The sequence below is a fragment of the Artibeus jamaicensis genome, unplaced genomic scaffold, assembly GCF_021234435.1.
Source record: "Artibeus jamaicensis isolate MK-2021 breed Jamaican fruit bat unplaced genomic scaffold, CSHL_Jam_final contig_3152, whole genome shotgun sequence".
NCBI lineage: Eukaryota > Metazoa > Chordata > Mammalia > Chiroptera > Phyllostomidae > Artibeus > Artibeus jamaicensis.
The window spans coordinates 1,944,663-1,970,750 of record NW_026521729.1 but is presented as its reverse complement, the minus strand read 5'-3'; the positions used below and the strand labels follow the sequence as shown (position 1 = coordinate 1,970,750).

The window sequence follows — 26,088 nt, the reverse complement described above, 5'->3', positions numbered from 1 at the left end:
GAGGGCGGTGCCGCGGGCCCTGCCCTTTCCCCAGAGTTGTTTTGAGGTTTGGATGAAATGATATGACCCATGAAATGACATGGCACAGTGCCACATCAGGTGCTGGGGCCCCGACTTCCTGTGACCCCGTCTGGCTCTGTGAGAGGCTGGCTTCTTCCAGAGCCAAGAGCGGGCCAGCTGGGGTCACCGTGATGCGTTTGCAGAATCTCAAGACTGTGAAGAAGCCACTGCCTGAAACAGCCCTGAAAATTGGGCCGAACAGCCTCCGAGGCGCAGCTTGCTGTTTGCACAGCACTGCAGTTCAAACAAGGGGCCCTCCCAAGGCAAGGGCGGAGACCTGCTCCCAGGGCCTTCTGGACAGGGCAGGAGGCCGGACAAGGACACTCAACTAAGCCTGTCACATGGTGGGCACAGGCAACTGTGTGGCTGGAGGAGCAAGGCTGACTTGATTCAAGTAGCCCAATGGGTGGGGTCACCCACTTAACATCCCACTTGCGTCAGACCGTGTTCTAGGAACAGGAAGAAGGGTCATGAGTAAGACGGACCCAGCCTGCTCGAGAGTGAGCATATGAGCATTCTAGCAGGGGGAGGACAAACAGCAAACAGACGGAAAGAGGGTTCGGACTGTGTGAGAAGACAGTGGCACAGGACGATACGGTGGAGAGGTGGGGGCCTGCTCTGGAGGGGTGACCAGAGGGGGAGGTGCACATGAGCCAGGATCTGAATGATTCAAAGGAGCCAACTAGGTCAGGAGCAGGGGACTCTGCCTTCTGGGTGGAGAGAGCATCAGGTGCAAAGGCCCTGGGGCAGGAGCAAGCTTGCCTTTTTTTTTCTTAGGGACAGTAAGAAAGCCACTGTGGCTGCAGGGCTGTGAGCAAGGCTGAGGGTGGTGGGAGGTAAGGCTGGGGGGTGCTGGCGGGGACCAGATCATGGGAGCCTTGCAGACCATGGCTGTGTTCAGAAGTGCTCTGTGGCTGAAGGTCCATTTGGAGTCATGCTTTTAAGGAGAGTCGGGGGTTGCTCTAAGGGTGGCTGGGAAGAAGCAGCTCTGAAGGGGTCACTAGGCAGAGTTGCTGTTCAGAAAGCAAACCAGGAGCTGGGCTGCATGCAGAGGGCCCCTGGGTAATTTCTCATCTGCCTTTCTTCCTGTCTTGCAGCACTTTGCCCATAGGCAGGAAGGGGAAGTGCCCAAGTTCACTGTACATGGCCTGGCTGGAGACGCTGTCCCAGGACCTCAGCCCTCCCGTCATCCTGATCCGAGGAAACCAGGAAAACGTGCTCACCTTTTACTGCCAGTAACGCCAAGCTCGTCCAGGCCTGCCCAAGGCTGAGGGTGCGTGGGACAGCCACCTCTCCACGGGGAGGAGACTCACGCGCTGTCACATTCTAAGCAGTAGCCTCTGATGACCCAACTGCAGAAGCCGGCAGATTTCCAAACTTTGGCTGGACCCCCCTCCCGTCAGACATGTCCTCTGGGCTGGAGAAGCAGCATTGGAGGTTGGGTGGAAAGTTTTCTGATGGATCCATAGCCCTTTTAAGTGCTTTTGATTTCGATTATAACAAATGAAGATCTCAGTCTGATTGGTAGACAAGCTTGCGTCAGAGCGCTGGGTGTGCGCCTTGGCCATTTCTCCAAACATTTCCTGGGAATCCTCCCTGACCATGCCCGCCCCCGCCAAGTTCAGAGAGGGGGTGCCCCACATACACACGCCTGTAGCCCTTACGGGAGGAATGAGGGCCCCTGGAGCCTCTGATAATGCAGATTTCTTTACCCACCTCTCAGTCTCTCCACGTTCAGTAACAATGTGTCTTCAGTGTTTTGACTGCTTCTCTGGTAGACCAAGGATTTCCAAACTTTGGGGGGCTGCAGCCCACAGTAAGAAATATATTTTACATTGAGACGTGGAAGAAGCACACGGTGAAACAAAACAATACCTACCCTTCCTATAAGGGGGTGCGCTTCGATTCATTCGCTATTCTGATTCTTTTTCTCCTTGGAACGTCGGTTGTGATCCACTAAAATGAGTTTGAAACCCACCAATGGGTGGTGGCCCATGGTGTGAAAAACACGTGAGAAAGGTCATGATGGGCCTAACATCACCCTCCTCATCCCGCAGCGAGGAAAGGAGGAGAACTCACAAACGGCACTCCAGAGGGTTATCGACAGTGACAGTGTGTGTGTCAAGAAAGAGCTTCAAAGGAGGGGCAAGATTTAAGGAGTCTTTGTGGAAGGTGTTCAGTTCAGGTTTGGCTGGGGGCGGGGGATGGAGGTTTGGTGAGGGGTGCAGGCATGGTGAGGGGTGCAGGCATGGTGAAGGTCAGGGATGGAGAAGCAGAGGCCTGGGTGTGTGTAAAGACGACAGGAGTGAGCGAAGGATCAGAGAGGTGCGCACTCAGCCCAAGGCCGGTGAAAGGGCAGGGGACGAGGAGCCACGGGTAAAAGAGCAAGTGGTGGTGTGGGCGGTCTTAGGATGGGGGTCGGAGTTGAGAACCTGGGGGACGATGGACCTCATTCATGCAAGGGTATTCGGGTTCCCGAGGACTGAACACCCCCAGAATGCCTGCACCAGCCGACCTTGGATACAAGAGCAGATCGAACATTGGGAGATGCCCAGTACTGGTGGGTGAGGTTCCCTGAAAGGGCATTTCAGCTCTAGACGCATGTACACAGCATAAAGTGAGCTTTGGTGGACTTGGTGGGCTACGTCTTTTCCAGCAGCATGGAGTAGGGGGTGCAGGGGAAGGAATGAGGCATCTTGGGGTCTCGTGGGCGCCCTCCAAGCCCACTGAAGCACCTACATAGCAATGAAGGCAAAAATCTCTTTCTTAGTGTTTGGACCCAAAGTGTTAGCAGTCAGGGGCCCGGCCCTGAGCAGGTCTGCCCAGGGCCAGCTGTTGTGTGTGGGTTCTTGACTTTGCATAGAAAAGATTTCACAACACGAGTCCAGGTGACTGTGAGGATCGATTTATTAAAGCTGCAGACAGCGAAACAAGGAAAGGCCTGGCATAGAGGATGCCCCAGGAGAGCTGAGGCTGGGCTGCCTTAGCTCACTGGGAAGTCAGAGAGAAAAGGCGGCCTTGGGGACAGGTTCAGGGGAGTAGCCAGGGACAAGCTGCCAGCTGCCCATTGCCTGAGAGTTTAGGAGACGCCCGCCTGGGTTGAAAGAAGTGGAGGAAAAAGGAGGGAATGGCGTGTGTGCTGGGGCCTTTGTGTTGAGGCTTTTATCTCTTGCAGGCAGGAATCTCAGGGGAGGGTCTCAGCAGAATACCCATCGGTTCTCCAGGTGCGTCCTTTCAGAGCCGTGGTCTCCTCTGATTGGTCAGTACCCAGGCAGGGGGCCGTTATCACTGCAGCTGGTCCCGGTGTTGCTCACCTGGTTTTACTGCTTTTCTAGGCCTGGAGCTGCAATACAGGTGAGGCCTAGATGCCATCTCTAGGGAGGTGACCTTCTGCATCTGGCTGTAATTTTCAAGGCTGTTGCATTCAGCCATCTGTCCCCTATTTCACTTGCCAAGAAATTTTCCTAGGTTCTCACTATCCTGTCTCAAAAGGACGTAGTATGTCATGTCACTGCAGAGAACAAAGGCTCTGGTCTCCCAGGCCTTTTGCTCACCAGGATGCCCTGCTGTGTGGACAGTGGACAGCACCTCTCCTGCTTGAGGACCTGGGGACCTCAGAAGGGTGCCTGCCTTGGAGCCGTTCAGTGGGCCTGGGACCAATAGCCCTGCCCCCCAGCTCCACGTAAGGGGAAGCTTCAACCAGGGAATGCTTGCCTTTCTAGAGCCTCATGGAAAACCATGTCCTGGCAAAGGGGGGATCCCTCTCCTGACCTCAGGGAGACTCTGATCCAGGACCAGAAAATGCTTTGGCTCCTGGCACTTAAAACAAAAAACAAACTTTTGCTATGTTGGAAAACTGAGTTTGTAACGATGATGATAGCTTTGGTGGAGGGGGGGAATAGCCTCGAGTGAGCAGAGAGGTCAAAACAATAAAATGAATAAAAATACATTCCGTTAGGCAATAGGACTTACTTGTTTTGGAACATGCTGTTTTTCAGCTCTGCCAAGCATTTTGAAAAAAACTCTGAAGTGGATTGCTTTTTCAACCTCAGACTGAACTTTTCTCTAAGCTATCACAGGGCCTAGAGGTCACATGGCCAGCTTGCTACATGCGGATTTCATGAAGACACTTATTTCCCTCTGCTTCTCTTGTACGTGTCTGCAGACTCTAGGGCACTGCATTTTATTACATTTTTATAGGTCTCTGGGGATTTTTAGTCTTGCCTCAAACCAAGGGGTGGAGAGGTGGAGTGGGAAGAGCCACAGGTTGGCCACCGGCAGAGCTGGATTTGAGTTTCCATCTCCCCCCCCCGAACGACTGTGTGAGCTCGATAACGCCCCTTCCTCTCTCTGGGCCGCAGTCCGTGCAGTGGGAGAGCTGGACCAGAGCCGGCATCCCTGGCCAGCTGGTCGGGCCCACCTGTGGTTGATCGGTGTTGCAGCTGCTGGGGGGTGGGATGGAGACCACATTCTTCGGTCCTGCTACCCCGTGGCTCACCACTTCCTTCTTTCCTGCTGAGTGACGTGGGGTGGGGGGGTTGGGGGCTCTTGAAGGCTCTCCAAATCGTGGTTGGGCCTCTTGGGCACTGGGAAGTTCAGAGATTTCAGTCTACAGCATGGCTGTCTGTGCCCTTGGACGATCAAATGCTCCGTGTTGGTAAGTCCTAGCGGTGGGAAGTATTTTCTGTGTTGTTCTCCCATTGATCTGTGCTTGGAAAACCTGACCCTCAGAGAGGCGGGTCATCGGGGTGGAGGGGCGGGGGGGGGGGGGGGCCCAGGCCACAGACGCCCCAGGCCCCACAGCAGGGGCTCCTCACTTATCTCACCCCACCCGGCCCCCGGGGTCCCCCGCCCGGTTAGCATCCAATTTCCCCTTCCTATTTCCTCTTCTCCTTCAGTTTCTGCCCCAACCCATCTTGGCTTTAAGGAAACCACAATACAACCCACTTTTCATCCAATAGGCTCTCTGAGCTCTACCTCCAAGGCAGAGAGAGCTGTCTGTGGCTGCATTAGCCTGAGCAGAGCCCCATTTGGACTGGGTTTTTTTGTTTGTTTGTTTTTTGACATACCTTCCTCTGGTGGCCAGGGAGAGGGGCGTTTCACAGAGATGAGACCAGCTGGAGTGTTCCAGAACAACCACCTGGCGGGGTGGCCCCCAAACACATGCAAAACAGCCAGGTTTCACTTGTAGCTGTATACAGCTCAGGGTGTCAGGAAGAAAAAAAAGCTGCCAGCTTTAATAGTGTTCATGGAAACGGGGCCCAGGAAAGCCCAGCCAGAGGCTTCACGGGTAACTACCTCCCCCTTCGACGTGAGTTAGTTCTGTGACTGAACGCCAAAGCATGACATGAGTGTCTTGCTTGAAAAGGAACCACGACAAATTCTGTTTCCAAAAATGCCGTGTGGGCAGAGCCTGGAGAAGAGCCACCTGGCAGGGTGGCCAGCCTGCAGAGTCTTGCATGGATGAAAGACAGTGTTTTTCATGCCAGAGTCACAGAATGACACAGGGGATGCTCAAGGGTCCAGTCTTGGAGACAAGTGGGGTTGGTGAATTGTGCGGAGGTTTTGGGAAGCAGGGTACGTGCCTGTGCACCAGGAGCCAGACCTGGGGTGACTCCTGAAGATGTGGGGATTGAGGTAACCTGGCATGGGAAAGGCTGGCTGGGCCAGGTCCGAAGACGGGAGGGTTGGAGAGGGCAGTGGAGTGGTCTGGGAGAGAGGAAAACTCACCCAGAGTTGAACAGGAGGGCCGAGCAGGCAGAATTAACGTCACGGAGGAGATCAAGTCCCACCACTAACAAGGCTGTACCTGTCAATGATTTCTGCAGTCTTCTGCCTCTTTGCCCGAGTGCCACGTCTAGTCGGAAACCACCTTGGGGACACTGGGGGTTTTGCTAGGGAAGAAGGAAAAGAAACTAACAATCAAAATTCCCTTTACAGTACAGGGAAGAGTATTCGCTCATGAAGAGATGCTATGAATATTAAAACAAATGAGTTGTTTTTCTTTTCTCTTTAGAGTAAAATGCTGGGCTGCAATCAGAAAAGGGGGTGCAGGTAGCTAGGATGGGACAGGAAATGTGGGCTTCTGAGCTTTCCTGGGCCTCAGTGTCCAGCCATGACCTTTCCCAGGATGCAGGCCTGGAGAGCAGGGTCATTTTTGCCCTGGAGCCAAACCCAGGCAGCCAGGGAGCGTCCTGAACCTGCAGTGGGCTGCCCCTGCAATCCCAGACCAAGTGAGGCATTTCCTCTGTGAGTTCCTCAAACCAGGCAGCCACCGCCCACCCACCCCGTCCAGGGTCCAGGCCCCTTTTTGGGGTATTTGGAAGGGTTTATTGTGTGGTGGTGGTTATTTTATTTGGGTTCCTCTTTCCATCAGAGGGAAGGCTGGAAAATAACATTCAATAGAACACAAAGAACCAGGTAGGTTTTGAAACATATATTTTTTAAATATTTACCTCTTTTAAAGTATATAATTCAGTATACTCGCGGTGGTGTGCAACCATCACCGTTATTCAGCTCCAGAACATGTTCGTCATCCCCAGAGGAAATCCCAGGGTGTTAGGCAATCACTCCCCACTGGCCCCTGGCAACCACTAATCTGCTTTCTGTCCCCGTGGATTTGCCGGTTCTGGACATTTCCTGTAGGTAGAATCATGCGCTATGTGGCCTCTGGGTCTGCCTTCCTTCACTGGCCATCATTTCAAGGACCATCCACGTTGTAGCAGGTATCGCTGCTTCATTCCTTCCCAAGGCTGTATGATACTGTATGGCGTTAGAGGTACCACGTGTGTTTACCCGTTCACTGGCTGCTGGACGTTTGAGTCGTTTCCACCTTTTGGCTCGTGAATAGTGCCGCTGTGAATATTTATGGACAAGTGTCTGCTCAAACGCCCATTTTCAATTCTTTCAGATCTACACCTGGGAGCGGACTTGCTGGGTCATATGGTCACTCTGTGTCTAACTTACCGAGTAAATGATCCCTGGGCACATTCTATTATCGCTTAAGGGCTGAGTCTGAAAGTGCACCATTGCCGGCCCAGTGGTCAGCCTTGACCGGCCACACCCCTTGACATCTCCAGCGCAAGATGACTTCCACGGGGGTGTCCCATCTGGCACTCCTACTGGCCACAGAGGAGAGTTCGGGTGTCTCTGAGTCTTGGCCAGTACTTGGTATTGCAGAAATTCTCTTAAAAAAAAAAAAAAAAAAAGAGTTCCTCAGGGATTAGGCTTCAGAGCCGGTTCAAGATCTCCCGGGGCCAGACTCATAGTTCGATAAACAGTCACCATTAACATTCCCTGAGCCCTTGCTCCGGGTCTGGACCCATCCCCCAAATTTTAACAATGTTCTGCCATTTCAGCCTCACAACAGCCTTCTGAAATTGATACTATTCTCTTCCTTCCTATTTTAAAGACGAGAAAGTTGGGTACAGAGGGGTTAAGTAACTTGTTTAAGGTCACATAGCTCTGAAGTGGCAAAGGCTGAGTGTGAAAACAGGCCACCTGGCCCTGGGCCCATGAACTTAACCACTGGAGCTATATTTGCCCAAGCAAGTTCTGTATACAGGTTCCCTGTGGGGCTTACCCGTGATTGTCACCATTGTTTTTATTCAAATTTCATCCTTCCTCTTCTTGCTACCTCTTCCTCCAAGTTTTCTCTAGCTCCCCTCTTCTCTGCCCCTCAGTAAAATCCGTTCATGTACTGCCGAGTCCTTCAGAAATGTAGGAGACTTTGGGTTGACTTTTCTTTCTGTATTTCTGTGCAGTCTTATCATCCCCATTATTTTTGTAAGGTCACTGAGACTGGGGTCACTCCTGTGTATCCTGCTATTCCTGGCATGTTTATTGACTTGAATTTAGTGTTTGTTCTAAAGATGCTCCAGGCAAAACCACCAGAGACCTTTCCCTGAGGCTGGCTCCCCGGGACACAACCCCACAGGAGATACAGACAGTGGAGTGCCTCTTCCCTTGGGGGAAAACTCCCCTCTCGTTCTTCATACCAAGTGGAAGTGGTGTGGGTAGGGGGCCCTGGTGCTTGTCACCTCAGGCTAGAGGACAGGGGCTATGTGCCATCCTTAATTTCCCAATGGACCTGTTGTGTCCTGCCTGGCTGCTCCCCCCCAAGGCCTCCGGCTTGTTTTATCTGGCCTGGCCCGTCGGTCAGTGTCTAGCTGGTGGCAAGACTACCCGATCATAATCAGTCATTTTCTGTCATCCTGATGTAGGAAAGTCATTTTCGGGACCCAGTGAGAAGGGAGAGCACAGGGCTTCTTGTTCAGAAGTCATTCGGCATTTTCACGGTGGCAGCAGCGTGTTAAACCAAGGTAGGGGCTGTGGCCCTGGAGCCAGCTTTTCTGCACCGACAAAACAGCAGTCCCAGAAAGCCAAGCACAGGGACGATTGCCCTCCAAAGCCGCTACCTCCTTTTTTAATGTAAGGACACCTCAAAAATAAACCGCCTCAGGTTCTGTGTTATCGTGAGGCCAACTGTTATGGTTTGAATCATGACCTCCAAAAGGATGCTTTAAGTTCTAACCCCACTACCCATGCATGGGCTGGTATTTGGGAGTGATCAAATTAAGATGAGCTCTTTCCAAAAGTGGCCAGAGGTGACCTCTGAAAATGGTTCGCTTGTTGCTTGACCCAGAAAACCCTCCAAATCATGCAAACCAAGAGCATGATTCAAAAATCTTCGTGTTCACTTTAAGAAGACTCGTGAAACTGCCTGGATCGTTAAGGGTATGCATATTCAAAAGGCCACCAAGTACCTGCGGGCTGTCATTTTATAGGAGCAACAGGTGGCGTTCTTGTTGTTACGATGGTGGAGTTGGGTCGGTGGCCCCCTCCCAAAAAAAGTGCTGAGTTTTTGCTGCCCAGGCTTAAAAATGCAGAGAGCGATGTTGAACTTAAGGGTTTAGATGTAGATTCCCCGGTCACTGACCACATCCAGGTGAACGAAGGTCCTGAGATGCAGCACAAAAGGTACAGAGCTCACGGCGGATTAACCCACACGTGAGTTCTCCCTGCCACACTGAGAGGATCCTACTGGAAAAGAGCAGATTGTTCTCAAACCAGAAGAGGTTGCACAAAAGAAAAAGACACCCCAGAAGATGGCCTGGGGGTAAATGCAGCATAAAATAAATAGTAATAAAAGTCAAAGCAAAAAATAAAGGAAGATGAGGTCATTACAGTGGGCCCTAATCCAATATGACCAGTGTCCTAATAAAAAGGGAGGAAACTGGGACTCGGACTGCACAGAGGGACACACACAGGGAGAAAGCTCCATGACCACAAAGGCACAGGGGGGCAACCCAAAGATGGCCAGCAAACCTCCAGATGCTAAATGGGAACAGAGGCCTGAAGACTCTTCCTCGTGGCCCTTAGAAGGACCCGGCCTTGCTCCAAATCTCGATCTCAGACTTCTAGCCCCTGGTACTGTGAAACAGCAAATTTCGGTCCTACTGGCTGATACAGAGAGATCTGATCAGACCACAGGGGGAACGTAGGGAGGGGCCTCAGGGGACAATGGTGAACAGTCTAGGTAGGACCAGGTGACTGAGAAGCCGAGTGCCTCCCAAGTGCACAGAAATAAAAAGAGGGTGGCTCTCTTCTTCCCCAAGGATGCCCAGATGATCGTGCACAGCTGCCTGCGTTTCCCAACAGACAGTATTTTGGATGGGAAGGAATGTCAGGGGCAGCCCAGGGTTAGGCCTGGCCGAGGGCAGCAGAGTTATTCTTTGGGTGTTCCAGAGGGGATGGGCCCCGAGGCAGAAGTTTCTCGTTCCTCCGAAACTGTGCAGCTTTTGTGTCTTAATGTTGTTTTAGTTTGTAAACTAAGCCTATAGAAATAAGATAATTAAAACTAACAGGGGTGCAATAAAACTCAGGTGTTAGAGTTTAGCCTTAATTGATAGGCTTAAGTGATTAAAGCTATAACTGAAAAGCTAGTTTAGCCTTACCCTGGCTGGTGTAGCTCAGTGGATTGAGCGTGGGCCTGCGAACCAAAGAATTTCAGTTCAATTCCCAGTCAGGGCCCGTGCCTAGATCGCAGGCCAGTTCCTAGCAGAGGACCCAGGAAAGGCAACCACACATTGATATTTCTCTCCCTCTCTCCTTCCCTTCCCCTCTAAAGAGAAATAGATAAAATCTTACCAAAAAAAGAGGTAGTTTAGCCTTAATTGATGGGCTTAAGTGACTAATGCAGCGGAAAGCTATTATTCTAAACTTGGGAAGATTTTAGAAAATATTTTTATTTACTTTATTGTTTTTCCAACCATTTAGTCACCTTATATCCCCCTTCACCTCACAATCACCCTACTGCTGTCCATGTCCATGAGTCCTTTTTCCTTTTTGCTCAATCCCTCCTCCCCTTAACCACCCCCACCCACACCAGCTGTCATCTGTTCTCCATCTATGAGTCTGTTTTGCTTGTTAGTTTGGTTCATTAGATTCCACATATAAGTGAAACCATATGGGTCTTGTCTTTCTCTGACTGGCTTCTTTCACTTAGCATAATGTTCTCCAGGTCTATCCGTACTGTCACAAAAGGTAAAATTGTCTTCTTTTTCACGGCCGAGTACAATTCCAGTATGTCATTGTCCCATAATTGTTTTATTCACTCATCTATTGATGGACCCTTGGGCTGCTTCCATATTGCTGCAATTTTGCATAGACTCCTTTTATCAGCAAACCTTTGCCTCTGAAGTTTGCCTAGAGGGTAGTGGTGGGCTGTGGGACCCCAAATGCTGTTTGGTAACAAAGCCACCCTGTTTGCAAACTCCTCCGGTTACCATCCTGCCCCCGCCAAGCTCCTGACACACCCCTAAAAAACAGATGTCCCAACGGGACTGGAACACGGATTGGGCTGGCGCACTGTCAGTTCTGGTTTTCAAGACCTTTTTTCCTTCCGAAGGGAGACAGGAAGGGCCTGCTTCAGAGAGGCCTTTGGGGTCACATTTGTTTAAGTTGTGAGAATCCTGCCTTCCTTGTCTCAGCCCCAGTTTGAAGGAAGCGCCCCTGAGCAGCCTGGAACATGGGGCCTTTTCCCAGTGTCTCCGTGGGCTAGCTGGACTGTGGCCTGTTTGCCATTCATAGGGTGACGTCAAGGGTGTAACGTTCAAATCCAAGACCACAGATAAACTGGCACCTTTGGATCAGATGCCTCCATCCCCTCAGTCCCAGGAAGAAGTGCACAGCTTCTTCCTTGCCCAGTGGGCCTGGGCGCAGCCTTCTGTGTGGGCTCGCAAACAGGGTAGAGGTGGGGCAGCCTCCTTGCAAGATCAGGCTGCAGGTCCCGCTTGACCCTCTCTGTCCCTCTCGGGGACCAGAAAGGGGAAGCAGGACTTGACGCCAGGGCGCTGCTTTGTGAGGGAACAATTTGCAGAGGCTGCCAGACTGGGAGTCGGCGGGCACGGCCGAGCCTAAGGCGCCCTGAGCTCCTGGACCTAGGCAGTCGGACTGCCTAGGGTCCAGCGGACTGCAGCGCACCAAGGAAGGGTCACCGAACCCCGAGTTAGGGCTGCAGCCGCCACGGTGGGTGACGCAACCACCGCGGGTTGCATCAGCCGCGCCCACGTGCTCGGCCCGCCCCTCCGCCCACCGATCCGGCCTCCGATTGGGCCACGTCGGGGCAGTGGCTTCTGCCTCAGCCAACGGGCGGCAGCCACACAGGGGTCCATCGGCAAGGACCCGGCGCGGGTTGACTATAAAGGCAGCGCAGGGCGGGGGCGCGCGCCCCAGAGACGAGAACTGTCGTTGTTGAGCTTGCGGGCGGCTGCGGCGCCGCCTGCCTGGCATCTCTGAGTGCAGCGGAACCCACGGCACAGCCGACATGGAGGTCGAGCCCGAACCCGTCACGCTGCTGGTGAAGAGCCCCAACCAGCGCCACCGCGACTTGGAGCTGAGCGGCGACCGCAGCTGGAGCGTGGGCCACCTCAAGGCCCACCTGAGCCGCGTCTACCCCGAGCGCCCGGTAAGAGGGGCCTGGACGCCAGCGCTCCCTAACCCCGGCCTCCTCGCGTGCCCCTAGGGAAGCCACGTCCGCCTCCCCCTTCCCTGTAGCCTCTCCCTTCGTCCGCCTTCCCCCGGTCTTAGGTACACACCCGGTCACCTCGCGCAGGGCTGTGGTCTCCCTTTCCCTCCCGACCTCCGAAGACATCCCCTCTCCTAGCCCTGTGGCTGTCACTTCCTGGTCCTAGGCCACCATTGCCCCGCCTTCCTGATGGGCTGCCTTCCCCCATCTTCCTCCTCTCCTCTTCCTCAATCCCCACGGCTGTCACCCTCTTGCCCCACCTCCCCAGACCCCCTTTCCCGCCCCCTAGATCTGGTGGCCAGCCTTAGCCAAGACACTGAAACAGCAGTTTGACCTTGGGCGAGTCAGTTCACCCTTCAAGCCTCCGTTTCCCCCCAAACGACAGGGCGGCTGGCTAAGTGTACCACATTAAGATTGCCTCTACTGGATAGAACTAAGAAAAATGCGGCAAAAAAAAAAAAGACTTTTTTGAATGCAGCTAGCGTCTCGCTGCGGAGAGGAGAGGGCAGGTGCCAACCCCAAGGCCACTGGGTAGAGAAACAGGGTGCTCTCCCAGGCAGTGTGTACTTAAGGTCCCACACCCCGAGCCAGACGTGGCTCTTCCTCTCCCTGTCCGCCTCCCGCCACGGCCCCTCCCTGCCACGCTTGACTCGACCAGCCCTTGCTGAGGCCGGGGGAGGAGCCCTCGCACTTTCTGATAAAGAGGGAGTTAGAAGGGACCCAGGCGGAAGGAGTCTCCTTGATTGTGGGTTTAAGGCTTTGGTGCCTCAACTCCAGAGACTTCCTCGCTTTGTTTTGGTTGACACATCTGTCAATATCACCCTTCTCACCGCCCTCCCTCCCACGTGACCGAGGCTGTGAGTTGGACCTTCCTGTATTTACTTTCCACTCTCACATTATGTAAGTGTCAGCAGTGTTCTCCACTGCCCACGAGTGTAATTCTCCACCAGACGGGAGAGGGCATCAGGGCGGGAAAGGGCTGTGAATTTGTTCCGTTTTATCTGAGAAATTTCAGCGTGTGTGGTGGCTCAGGGGTCAGGGTGTTTGTTTCATGTTTGTTCAGTGGCACGTGTGGAAGAGTTTTCCTTCTGAGTTCTTTTGAAATTTGCTTGTTAATATGCATTCACCTGGGAACTCTGCAGTTTTACCCAAACAGCAGGTGTTGCTGTGCGAATGGCTGTCAGGTACACACAAATTGGCGAAGCCTGTGTCCTCCCCGGTTGCATCATTTGAAAAGAGGCCATGTTCTGGAGGAGAGCTCTCCTTGGGGGAGGAGCATTACTCCTGTGAAGACCCACAGGTTGTCAATAATGGGATATGCAAATTTGGGTTTAAAAATTATGGCAGGAGAGTACTCATTTGTGTGTTTTTTTTTTTAATGTGAGAAGCCTTACTTTATGATAGTTTGCTTAACATTTAATTTTCTATCGAATTCAGCCTGGATGAAAACGCAAGAGTGTCAATTTAGGCCTTTAATGGGGAAAACAATTTAAATGGCAGACAGCTGTGGTTTTCAAACCTTCTCCATAGAACGTTTTCCTATGATGCAGGGCCCACCCCCCCCAAGTCACGTGCAGAGATAACATTTGCTGATAAAATCGACCACTGGCAACAGTGGTGAGCACAGCATCGGACTTAGTTCTGCAGTTTGTTTTTGTTGCGCAGTTGGGAAAAATCGGGTTTATGCTGGTGAATGCGTGGTTATTGTTTTGTTTTAAACTGCTTGCTTTATAATCTTGGGCTACTTGGCAGGAGCAGCTGGATTCCAAGTTTTGCATTATTGGTTGTCATGGCAACAGCAGGCCAGCACACTCGGTGGGGGATCTCCAGTGTCCTGACTTCCATAGTTGAGGCCACTGTCTTTAAGCACAGTTTTTAAAAGGAATTAGACCTGGCTGGTGTCGCTCAGTGGCTTGAGCATGGGCCTGTGAAGCAAAGGGTCGCTGGTTCGATTCCCAGTGAGGGCACATGCCAGGGTTGCAGGCCAGGTCCCCATTAGGGAACACATGAGAGGCAATCACACACTGCTGTTTCTCTCCCTCTCTTTCTCCTTCCCTTCCTCTCTCTCTAAGAATAAGTAAATAAAATATTTTAAAAGAGGAATTAGAAATAGAATTTCAAAAGGGAGATTTGTATAAAAGTACATGGAGTCCCTGTGGCTTTAAAATCACTGGAATGGGGAAGAGGGGCTGGAATCTGGACTTGCGCAGGTAGTGGCCTTGGGCGGGCCCGTTTCAGCAACGCCACGTCTCACAGGGCGGTTGTGGGATATCTCTTCCAGGGCCTCCGTCTAGAACTGCTTCATGTTATTTTGGGACAGTGGTAGGTGGTTTGGGGGGAGGCTGACTCTGGGAGTGCTTTGCGTTTCCTCTGAACCTAAACCCAAGTTTTAGAGTTGGGTGCTGTAGGAGCCCCCATCACATCTGTTAGGGGCTCTAGGAGCCCCCCATCATATCTGTGTTTTTAGTGGCAGGAGGCAGTTTTCCTGAGAGTCAGTAGGTCACTGCAGGTCTGGGGGTGTGGGGATCATTTGCCATCCTAAGTCTATTTATGTGTTAGAGACTGGTATGAACTTTAGCACTTTCTAAATAAAAGTTTGTATATGGGCCTTCAAAGAAATGTTTGCCTGTGGTGCTGGGTGGGAAAACATTTAAATTAATTGGATGAAACAGTCTTCTGTGTTTGGGACGAAGTGCCGACTCTGCTTCCCTTTCTTTCCGTGGGCAGCGTCCAGAGGACCAGAGGTTAATTTACTCTGGGAAGCTGCTGTTGGATAACCAGTGCCTCAGGGACCTGCTTCCAAAGGTACGTCTTGTACTTGTACGGATCAACTTTGGAACCCTTTCAAGTTCTCGCCAGGCTGCATTCAGGTCCTAACATACCTCTGCGTTGCCTTCAGCAGGAAGCCCGGCACGTCCTGCATCTGGTGTGCAAAGTGAAGAGTCCTTCGAAAACACCGGAGACCAGCGCAGGGGTGCGTCCGCTTTGTCGTGAGCGCGAGGGCCCGTGTGCCTTGGGCTCTCCGGGTGGGAACGAAGGAAGTGGGATGGAACTCTCAGGGGAGGTTCGATGGCCTTTTTGGCGCTGTGTTTTGTTTCTTCCCCAGCAAGAGTTAGGGTTAGAAACCGTTACCAACACAAGTGAGGGTTTACTGTCTCTACTGACAGCAGTAGACAGTAATCCCACCGTTGTTGGGGTAGGCGGGTGGAGTTCCAGGCACCCTGTCCTCTGTGACAAGCTTGCTGGTTGAGCTACATTTGGAGATCAGGGTGGTCAAATTAATTTCTTGATTCAGGAAAGGTAGCCATAAGATACACAGCGCATTAATTATTAAGACGCTTCTCAGCAGTGATAACTCCATTGGAAAGTTTTAATGAAAGTACAGTGTCGTTACTATAGAAAAAACTATGAATGAAATATGTATATTGAAATGCGTATTGAAATCGTGCTGAACAAATTTCGGAATTTTTTTGTGTGACATTGTGTCTGTTTAGTCTTAGCACGTTCAGAGGTCCGGGCGGGGCACGTGAGCCCTTGACAGCAAAACCACCCTCTTAGCTCGGTTTCCGTGAGTTGCATCAGACCCTTTGTTCTCACGTTCACGGTCCCTTTACTTAGGTGGCTGAATCCGCAGAGCAGCCCGCTGGTCCTCATCAGGGACAGCACCCTGGGGACGCCTCCGGTGAAGGGTTAAGGCCGAGGGAGGCTCCTCGGCACCTTCCTCCCTCCGGATGGGAGAACATCTCCAGGTGAGCCTCACAGTCCAGAACCGGTTTGTACACATGAACACGCACCATTTGCATCGATTTAAGAACAAGCTCTTAAGTTTATGTGGTGTTGTCGCGGAACTTCAAAATATACAAGGGGTTTCACTTTAAAGGTCTTTTATGTTAACTCTTCTCGCTACCCAGCCTCTTGGGAACGTACCAGAAAGTGGAGACTTGTGCTGAGGCATTTCCCCTCCTCCCTGGCTGTGCTTGGCACGCGCTGACCTCGGGGTGGGAGATTAGTGCGGCTGCCTTGCTGGGTGGCTTGTCATAACACTGGCTGACAAACGGGGAGGGGACTCTTTTAAGCAATGCTCTGCCAAGGTACCAGGGGAAAAGGCCATTTTCTGCAGAGTGATTAGTGTTTTTTCCTTTAAAGCAAAAAGCAAAAGCCAGAAGTGATGAAGGCCCAACACTAGGATCTCGTAGCTCTCAGAACACCTTGCTATAACTGCTCCTATGGGAAAACATAATGTATTCACAACGGGTTGGAATTTTGTGACTCCCCAACCCCTTTGCCCTCATTTTCTAATATGGGATTGTTAATAAATCCAGGTGTGTGCAGAAGGAGGAGTTTTTTAGTTCATCCAAATATTGGTTCACATACCCCCAACCTAGGACCTGGCTCATAATCCAGGCGCGTGCTCCGGCCAGGGATCAAACCAGCAGCCTTTGGTTCACAGGCCGGCGCCCAATCCACTGAGCCACACCAGCCAGGGCCATTGTGGAAACCTCTTGGTCACTTATGTATCTGCAGTGCCATCATCATCAGCCAACAAAAGCATTTCACTCTCCCCTCAATTCCATGCACTGTAGTTTTTTAAGTGATTAAAAACTGCATCACACCAAGACCTACTGGTACGGGAAATACTCCGGGAATGGAATTTGGTTAGAAGACGGTCAGCATGTAAACTGAATAGGATAGAAACAGGTGAAACAGCTTGTTTATCCCGACCGTGCCACTTGAGCACGGAGGCCCACATCTGACTGTCGGGAGCCACTGGAGTGAAACTTGATTCCATTCAGCAAGTATGTGCTGAGCAGCCAGCGATGTGACTTTAAGGAAGAAATGAGTTGCCCAGCAGAGATGACCACTTCGCCACCTCCTGGTCTTCTGCAGTTCTCCTAGTTTCTGTTATGTGAAGCAGAGCTCACCGTGTGCAGCTCACAAGACCACCAGTGACCCCCATGTGCTGGCCTGGGCAGTTTAAGGCTGTGTTGCGTGATAGAAAAGTGGGTTTGGTGTCAAATAAACAGCTCTCAAATCCAGCCCCGCTCCTTCCTAGCTCAGTGCTACCTTGTGCAAATAAGTCTCTTGTCTTCCCCAAGCTGCACTTGGGGGCTCTTCTCTCTAAAGCTGAGGAGAGCTCCCTCCCCTCCAGGTTGTTGGGGGTCAGCCCAGCAGCCTGTACAGAGCACAGGAGGTCAGCGAGCACGCTCAGGCGAGGCCACACGCACACGTCACTGCCCCCCATGCAGAGTCAGGTCTAGAGGCCAGGGAGAAGTACAGAATATTGGGAGGAGGGGGCCTTTGGGAGCTGCTTTGTAAAGGATGAACAGTGGGTTTAGACCTGCAGTGAGACTCGGCAAGTCATCAGAGGGGGTGGGAGTCCACTTAGCCCGCGGAGGTCCAGCTTGTTTGTACGTCGCAGTGGTGGCGCGGTGATGGTGACCGCCCAGTGCTGGACCCTCGTGTTCCCTGGGGACCACGTAGGAGGGCTAGTCAGCCAGCCCTTTCCGTGCTCGAGTTACACAGCTGTTAGAACTCAGTTCTCACTCACCTGTACTAAAACCAACTCAAAGTGTCCTTTAAAACCATCTCTCCTAGGCCGGAAGCTGCCCAGCTGGCATTCCAAGGCCTGGGGCCCGGTTTCTCGGGCTACGCGACCTACGGGTGGCTCCAGCTCTCCTGGTTCCAGCAGGTGTACGCCCGGCAGTACTACATGCAGTAGTGAGTGCTTCCCTGCCTGCCGGGGAGCGGTGGGGGCGCTCCGGGTTGGGGGGAGGCCCCACCGGTGACCTGTAGTGTAGGGGGTGCTCCCCGGCTCTGCGGTACTGTGGGCAGAGTAGCGTGTAAGTGCTGCCTGCCAGTGGGTCTGCGTGTTGACGCAGCGGTGCCACTGTCCAACGCGTGGTCTGGTGACTTCACGTGGAATATGTCACATTCTTTTCAGTATGGGGTGTCTTTAATGTTTGGAGAACATTTTAATTTGCTACGACACCATGCTCTCATAGCGACCTGGATGCTTCATTCCAGACAAAATCTATCATGTTGCTCCTTCTAAAAGCAGGAAAGTCGTGTTTAGGTGTGACTGCTAGTGAAGAAGCTCTTCACTATGGGAAAGAAAAGATTCAGTGTGTATGTACCTGCTCACAGTTCTCCACAGTAAAGGACCCCTGCGTCAATAAGGAGGTGAGAACCACAGTCTTCACTGTACTTTGCTCTCAACGGTGTCTGCCTCTGCCATTTCTGTTTCAGTTTAGCGGCCACTGCTGCATCGAGGACTTTTGTTCCCTCACCAAGTGCACAAGAGATACCCGTGGTCCCCGCACCTGCTCCGGCCCCTATTCACAACCAGTTTCCGGCAGAAAACCAGCCAGCCAATCAGAATCCTGCTCCAGTGGTGGTTAATCCTGGGGCCAATCAGAACCTACGGATGAATGCCCAGGGCGGCCCCCTCGTGGAAGAAGATGATGAGATCAACCGCGACTGGTTGGACTGGACCTACTCAGCAGCCACGTTTTCCGTCTTCCTCAGCATCCTCTACTTCTACTCCTCCCTGAGCAGATTCCTCATGGTCATGGGAGCCACTGTGGTTATGTACCTGTAAGCAGAGGGTTCGCTCTCCTTTTCTCCCCCGAGTCCAAATCGCCCTTCCCGGGGGTAACTCTGGCACTTACTGAGCACGTGCTATGTGCCGGCCGTTTAGGTTGCTGGGTGTACAATGGTGAATGATCACAGGCCCCGCCTTTAAGCCCCTGGTGGGCCAGCGGGAGAGTCTAGGGGATGGTAGACAGAATGTCTCCGCCGTGGGCCTTGCAGTGAGCTTCTGCCTGGGGTGCTTCTGGTGAGGGGGGAGGGCGGGGGACCTTATCTGATGAGAGGCCTTAAACTCGTGTGTAAATCTCACTGTGGAGTTAGCTGAGATGGACTTTGTGTGCTTCCCCTGTAGGCATCATGTCGGCTGGTTTCCGTTTAGACAGAGGCTGGCCCAGAACTTCCCAAATGAGGGGCCCCTTCAGGAAGCTGCCCGCCAGGACCCCAACAATAACTTACAGGTAGGAAGCTGTGGTGGGGCGTGAGGTGTCGGGCCTCAAGGTCTTCCCCTGTCAGTACCAGGTTGAGGCTGTCTGTCTCAAGGCGTTTTCCCGTTTATTCTTAGAACAGTAGCTGTTTCTAAAACAATAAGTAGGTCATAGCATCTATCAAGTGTTTTGTCATATGGTGGTTTGCATTTGGGAATATTTAAATAAACTTTTTAAGCTCCCAATCTGGAGTTTCTGTGGTCTGTACCGAGGTGTTGGTTACACCGCAGAGAGTGCTGGTGGGTAGTTAACCCCAATGAAGGATTGAGAGCACAGTCATGTCCTCGGAGTTGGTTTTCTGAAAAATAACAACCCAGAGAAACAGAATTTTTATTAGGCACTTTAATGCACAACCCTAAAAGATATTCTTTTATAATATAAATTTGGCACCCTAGTGTCTGTTTTAGAACGCTGGGTTTCCGTTTTTAGTTTCTTCTACTTCCGGCAATGTGAATTAATGTCCATATTTACTGAAGAGGTTAACCTAACGACTTATTTAATAGCAGGAGGTCTGGTCATTTGATTTGTTCTGATACTTGCTGCTGGGAACAGAGCTCCGAGCATGTCGCCAGTGCGGCTGCGCTGCGGAGAGCCCAGAAAATGCCAGCCAGCAGACTGTTCCCTGGGGTCCTGCTGGCCTGGCTGCTTTGCCGGTGGCGAGAGGGACGCAGCATTTCCTCTGCCATCGCCCCGTGTCTTTGGTGTTCATCACGGGCCTGTTTTCTCACTGTAGGAAGGGCCCGATCCTGAACGTGAAGACCCCAACCACCTCCTGCCAGACAGGGACGTACCGGGTGGCCAGCAGACCAGCCCGTCGTTTATGAGCACAGCATGGCTCGTCTTCAAGACTTTCTTTGCCTCTCTCCTTCCGGAAGGCCCACCGGCCATAGCAAACTGATGCTGTTTGCTCTCAGGCTACCGGAGGCTTGGACACACAGGGGCGGGGTCGCTGGACTCCAGCCAGACTTCCTCACCTGGACGTGGCAGGGGCGTGGGATCGGGAAAACAGTCAACAGGAGGACGCTGTGCTTTTGTGCTGAGCAAAAGCAGGAGAGACGTGAAGCCATGATACAAATTGCTGAACAAAACCGTGCCGCGGCTTCTCATGTCTTTATTTTGAAGAGCTTTCATACATACTGTGCGTAGTTTCGTAGGCGTTGTACATAGGGGGCGTTCGTGTCGCATGCGTGTGCCTGAGGGCCTGTCCGCACGTGCGTGTCTGCGTGTGCGTCTGTGCGTAGACGTCGTAGAGGCAGACGCGGCTCTGCTGGGACGATTCGATTCCTGTTGGAATGTTCAAATTACACTAAGTGTACTACTTTATATAATCAATGAAATTGCTAGACATGTTTTAGCAGGACTTTTCTAGGAAAGACTTCTGTATAACTGCTTTTTAAAATGCACTGCTTTACTTTAAACCAAGGGGGACTTGGCAGAGGTGGACGCCTCTGCTGGGGTTTTTGTTCAATAAAGTTTTACTATGAATGATCCTGGCGGAGACTCTCAGCGTTTATTCCGGGCCTGTTGTCACTCGGTGCCCACAGCCAAGATGCTGCTTTTTATAACAGGATGTTGGTGCTAACGAAGTGCGACCAGGTAAGGCCGTGAATGGTTTAATTTACTAGGAATATATTGGGTTGGCCAAACAGTCCATTTAGTTCTTTTCTGTAAAACAAAACACATGCTTTTTATTTTCAGCAATTACCTTACTGATTTGGATATTTTGAGAATGTCGGCTATCTCCTGCTATTGGCTTCTAGTGGGTAGAGGCCAGGGTGCTGCTAAACATCTAATGCATAAGACAGCCCCACAGCAAAGTTATTTGCCAAAATATCGATAGTACCAAGAAACTCTGCAAATGACTTTTGACGTTTGATCAGTCACAGCACCTTCTCCCCACACCGCACAAATCTTTGTTTGCACTTCAGTTCATTTTCAGCATATGAGGCTGAAAATGTTGCATATTTTCTTCATCCTTAATATTAAAATGGTTGCACAAAAATTCACCAACTTTCATAAGTGTTTTTAAATGCACACTGATATGACAGCTGTCACAATACAATCTAACAAAGTTGTTTTGAGTGAAGAGAAAGACAACTAAGTGCTACTAGAGCCATTGTACAGGAAAAACCAAACGAACTCTCTGGCTAACCCAATACTTATGTTTGTGCCCATTTCCTGATTTGAATAGCCCTGGCTTTACCCTGGCTGGTATGGCTCAGTGGACTGAGCGCTGGCCTGCAAACCAAAAGGTCACAGAGACCTCACATTCCCACATGCAGGAGAGGCTCAAAGACGGGGACTGAGGCACACGAAACATCCTGAGCTAGAGATGGGGTCATCATACACCCTGGGGGGATGGGGGCTTCAAAGGGCCACTGCAGGATGATAAGAACAGATGAGTTTTGGTGTTATAAATGGAAGTTTGGCCCCCTAGAGAAAGGTCAAAAGTTCTTTCTGATAACCTCTTATTATGGGCAAGGGCCCCAACTCAAGTTCCTCTCGGTATCTAAGGTGGGGCGGGTGGAAGTATCTCTTGAGCTGCAGCTGGAGTCGCCTTTGGCTCGGAACGGCCAGCAGACTACACAGGCACGTCTCGGGGCGGCCAGCACCGAACCCCCGTGGGGCTCTCCCGGGAAACTTGCCCGGAAGTTTTGCGTTCCAGAATTTGGGGGGTAGACTGTCCTGTTCTTTGTTAAACCAGGCTCAGTCTTGAGAAGGGTTTGGTCTGGTGAGAGCGGGGCCTCATTCCTGGAGGCCGTGATGCTGATGGGCTCCCACACTGAAGCCTGCGGAGCAGCCATCAGGTGGTTCCTAGGAAGCATCTCTATGGCAACACAAGGAAATTGAAGGTTAATCACTGGGGTGGACTGTAACCTCAGTTCCTGAGTTCTGATGGCAGGTGGCTGGAGTGTCTAGTTGTCTTAACCTTGAGGTATTTCAGAAGGGCCTCTGGGCATCTCAGATTTTCAGGAATTCCACATAGATTTCTGGAATACTTGGCACATCAGTACAAGACAGCCCTGGCTGGTGTGGCTCAGTGGATTCAGCCCAGGCCTGCAAACCAAAGGGTCTCCATTTCAATTCCCAATCAGGGCACATGCCTGGGTTGCGAGTGAGGTCCCCAGTGAGGGGGTGCAAGAGACAACCACACATTGATGTTTCTCTCCCTCCCTTCCCCTCTCTAATAGTAAATAAAATCTTTTATTATTTTACAAAGCTTCTTGTGTAATTCTAGCATATTAAGTATACCTAATTATTTTGGTACCTCTCTTTAGTGAGGGCAGAAGACAAATCTCCTGAGATGTCCCATCTTCTGAAATACCTCCAGGTTATTTCCAGGTTAAGACTCTATTTATAATCTAAATTTTAAGAAGTTTGTCCAAATATGTCAGAAGGTTTGGACATTTGACTAAGAAGATCGTAAGTCAATATGAAGCAATACTTAATCATTTAACCAAAGCAGCAAGAGACTTCATACACAAATACAGAAGTTTGCATAAATGTTCTCATGACTCAGTTCTTACCGTTGAGATTGTTAAGCAGTTAAGGACATGATGAAGACAATATAAAACAGAAAATTTGTTTGATAAAACGCAGAATCTTTGCTTTCTGGGCAGAAAACCTTTTCATAGGGTCCGTAGCAGGCCAACAGTCCTCTAACAGCGGGAGACACCACACGTTTGCATCGGCTGGCTTTTGATATTGGGCTTCCCTTTTAAAATTTCCTTCAGCCTCACTCAGCCTGACCTCAGGTAAAACTTCCCGTTTTCATTGGCTTTCCACAACTTTCTGTGACCCATTTAGAACACACTCTCGTTCTCTCGCCCACTCAAACGACTAGGACAAAATCACTTCCCTTCCCTTCACAAAAACACATCTCCGAATCTCAGCCATGCCTAGGCCCTTTCACCGTCTCGGGTGGAAAAGGCTAATTCGTTTCAGAGGAGGGCACCACCATTTGGTGAGGGGCCCGCCACCCCAGGCGGCTGCCGGCACCTGTCTCATTGCTACTGGAGTGAGGCCTCTCTCCCCAGGATGTCAGGGCGTGAGGATTAAATTCCAGATTCCATGGGCCCAAAATAGGTCCAGGAAGGTGCTCCTGAGGACAGCTGACAAGATTGGCCTGAGCCCCACTAGGACAGAGGGGGGCCCTCTGGACAGCAAACGGTTAATACCTAAGATGCTGATGGTGTGGGGGGGGCACGGGTGGGGGGGTAGGGACCGTGGCAGAAATGTCGAAGCTTCCACAACAGTTACTGATGCAGTAATGTACTGCGTTCTATTAACACTTAGGAAAATATTGGTTTGGATCTTCATTAATTTTTTTAAAGATTTTACTTATTTTATTATTTTATTGTTTTTTAAAGATTTTTATTTATCTTTAGAGGGGAAGGGAAGGAGAGAAGGAGAGAAATATCGATGTATGGTTGCCTCTCCTGCGTCCCCTGCTGGGAACTGTCCTGCAACCCAGGCATGTGCCCTGACTGGGAACTGAACCACGATCGTGTGGTTTGCAGGCCCGCGCTCAATCCACTGAGCTACACCAGCCAGGGCAAGATTTTACTTATTTTAGAGAGAGAGGAAGGGAGGGAGAAAGAGAGAGAAACATTGATTGATCAGCTGTTCCTCTCACACACCCAACCAGGCACCTGACCCTCAACCCAGGCATATGTCCTGAGTGGCAATGAAACTGGTGACCTTTCGGTTTGTGGGGCCCAATCCATTGAGCCACACAGTCAGGGCTGGATCTTCATTATTAAGCAACAATTAAATAGCTAAGAATGAACAACAACAACAAACAAATTTCAGCTCAGGCCATAGCTGCTTATTAAAGTCTGCATTCTCCAAGATTCTTTTTAAAGTCTTACTTCTATAGGAGAAACGCTCCCCCAAATGAGTTCATGGTCATACAAGTTTGGGTTCAGCCAGGTTCATAGGTTTCTTCACTGGAGGACCTCGGGGGTCTTCAGTAGGGCGATGTGCCTAAAGGGGGTGTGTGGCCAGGTCTGCCGTGAAGGGGCTGGGGGAACAAGGACCTCACTGGGCACTCCAAGTTAGAAGTGACATTGTACATAATAACGATGGAGGTGAATATCCTCTGCACAGCCAAAAGGGAGATGAGAAGCCACGCACCTGCAGGCTGACGAGGGAGAGCTCCCAGGTGCGCAGAAGCAGCCTTTGCACCTGCTCCTCAGGAAGTGAACCCTTCGTCTGAAGGCCTGTGGGCGCCCCCCTGAGGTACTTACCTTGAAGGACACCGGCCGACTCTACTCAGGACTGGCTCCGTCCCCACTCGTCCGCCTCCTAGTCCTGTAACCCGGCTCAAGCCCCAGCAGGCCTCCAGGAGTGACGTGCGAGGAGGTGCGCCGTACACCAAAAGAAGGGCGTGGCTTCTCCAGCTGATGCAAACACGTATCTGGGGAGGAGGGTGCAAATGGATGGTGAGGGTGCGGAATCATGATGGACGGGACAGAGAGCTGGATCAGAACGTGCTACCACAGGCCCGTAGACAGAGGCTGTGGAATATGGATTCAGCACGAGGAGTGAGGGTTTGGTTGGCAATTGGCTGAGACATGGGCCAAAAGCTGGTCTACAGTGAATGACACTGACCTGCCAGAACGGCCTTGGAACACAGCACAGGGAGACTGTCAAAGGCTCGGGTATCAGGGAGGTTAGAGGGGATGAGTAACCCAAGATCACCCGCCCATCCTGGGAGGGTCGAGAGGTCACAGCTCCCCCACGACCGTGAGGAATAAATAAGGGAGGGGGCCTGGCACCATTGCAGAGCTCTGGGTCACTCCTCTCTGGAGGCCAGAAAGCATGGTGGGAAATTGTGCCACTTGACCGTGTCCCTAAATGCAATGGGAGAACAGGTCCCAGAGCGGCGGGGACCAAGTGGCACTTAATCACCAAAGACATGGTGGCCGTGGTCACCACAACGGACAGCAGCACCAAAACAGAAATCAGAATGGTCTGACTGGCAGAGAACTGGGTGTTGGCTGGCTGCTCACGGTATTTGTCCCTTGGAAAGAAAGAAACAGACAGTCCACTCAAGTCTTATTGGATCTGGATAAGCGGACAAGTCCTTGGTCGAGTGAATGGCAGTCTCACTTGAATCACCAAAGCAGAGAATTATGCCTCCTCCATCAACTCCCAGACTGTTCTGAGCCAGCTCACAGACTCAGAACTCCTTGGATGAAGGGCACTGGGTCCCCTTGAGGAACTACCTGCTCCCCTAGAAAAAAATGTGTCTGGTAGTTTATCTCCCAGCCTTCCCCCTGAGGAGCCCATACCTTTTTACCAGGCCACTGTGTCCTTGGGAGAAGGAAGTAATCTGGGGGTTACCCAACGCTGGCTGCACACTGACATCAATTCTGGGGACCCAGAACATCACTGTGGTCCACCGGTTGGAGCAGAAACTTAAGGAGGTCACATGATCGATGGCCTTTTAGCTCAGGTTCATCCCTCACAATGGTCCCCAAACACATCCCATAGGTGGGCGTGTCCCCAGTTCCAGAACCATCATCGAAATAGACAGACTCAGCAATGAGCAGGACCCCCACACTGGTCTCCTAACCTGTGGAGTGAGGGGCATTATGGTGCCAAAAGGCCAGTGGAAGTCACTGGAATTGCCTCTATGTAGGAAAATAGTCCATCACAAGCATCTCTGGAGGGTCTGCTGAGATTAATGCCACCCACAAGAACTGGAAAGATGCAGGGGCGGTGATGCCCACATCTCCACTCAACGCTCCTTTCTGGCGCACGCAGAAGACGGATGGACCTCGGAGAACGACAGTGGATGGTCACCAGTCTAACCGGGTGCAGGCGTTTGCCAGCCATTCTGGGCCTTCCTTGGCTTCCAGCAGCATCGCTCCGACGACTCCCCACACCTTCCCATGGCCTCCTTCACTCTCTTTCTGTGTC

The 26,088-nt window shown here is 51.6% G+C and overlaps 2 protein-coding genes and 1 long non-coding RNA gene across 5 annotated transcripts in view; 2 read left to right on the top strand and 1 right to left on the bottom strand.

Moving 5' to 3' along the window:
• Positions 1 to 1,592, top strand: part of SLC12A3 (solute carrier family 12 member 3) — a 29,534-nt gene extending 27,942 nt beyond the window's left edge. For both annotated transcript variants that reach the window (XM_037141519.2, XM_037141518.2), the window contains one exon: positions 1,158 to 1,592. In XM_037141519.2, coding sequence (XP_036997414.2) covers positions 1,158 to 1,331 — 174 coding nt within the window. In that variant the 3' untranslated portion in view covers positions 1,332 to 1,592. The remainder of the gene's footprint in view (positions 1 to 1,157) is intronic.
• A 1,369-nt stretch (positions 1,593 to 2,961) lies between these two features.
• On the bottom strand, positions 2,962 to 6,333 carry LOC128627073 (uncharacterized). Its single transcript, XR_008391170.1, has 3 exons — positions 5,130 to 6,333; positions 4,481 to 4,765; positions 2,962 to 3,403 (listed from the first exon to the last, which is right to left on the bottom strand). It is a non-coding gene; the product is annotated as an uncharacterized LOC128627073 (long non-coding RNA).
• A 5,429-nt stretch (positions 6,334 to 11,762) lies between these two features.
• On the top strand, positions 11,763 to 20,649 carry HERPUD1 (homocysteine inducible ER protein with ubiquitin like domain 1). Of its 2 annotated transcripts, none has more exons than XM_037141517.2 (8): positions 11,763 to 12,028; positions 14,816 to 14,893; positions 14,991 to 15,062; positions 15,707 to 15,837; positions 17,684 to 17,806; positions 18,335 to 18,682; positions 19,029 to 19,134; positions 19,895 to 20,649. In XM_037141517.2, exons 1-8 carry the CDS (start codon positions 11,888 to 11,890, stop codon positions 20,057 to 20,059), a joined length of 1,164 nt encoding a protein of 387 aa, XP_036997412.2. In that variant the 5' UTR covers positions 11,763 to 11,887; the 3' UTR covers positions 20,060 to 20,649. The 2 variants fall into 2 exon arrangements, with proteins under 2 accessions (XP_036997412.2, XP_036997410.2); XM_037141515.2 differs by having other exon boundaries at positions 14,988 to 15,062.
• Positions 20,650 to 26,088: the final 5,439 nt, after the last annotated feature.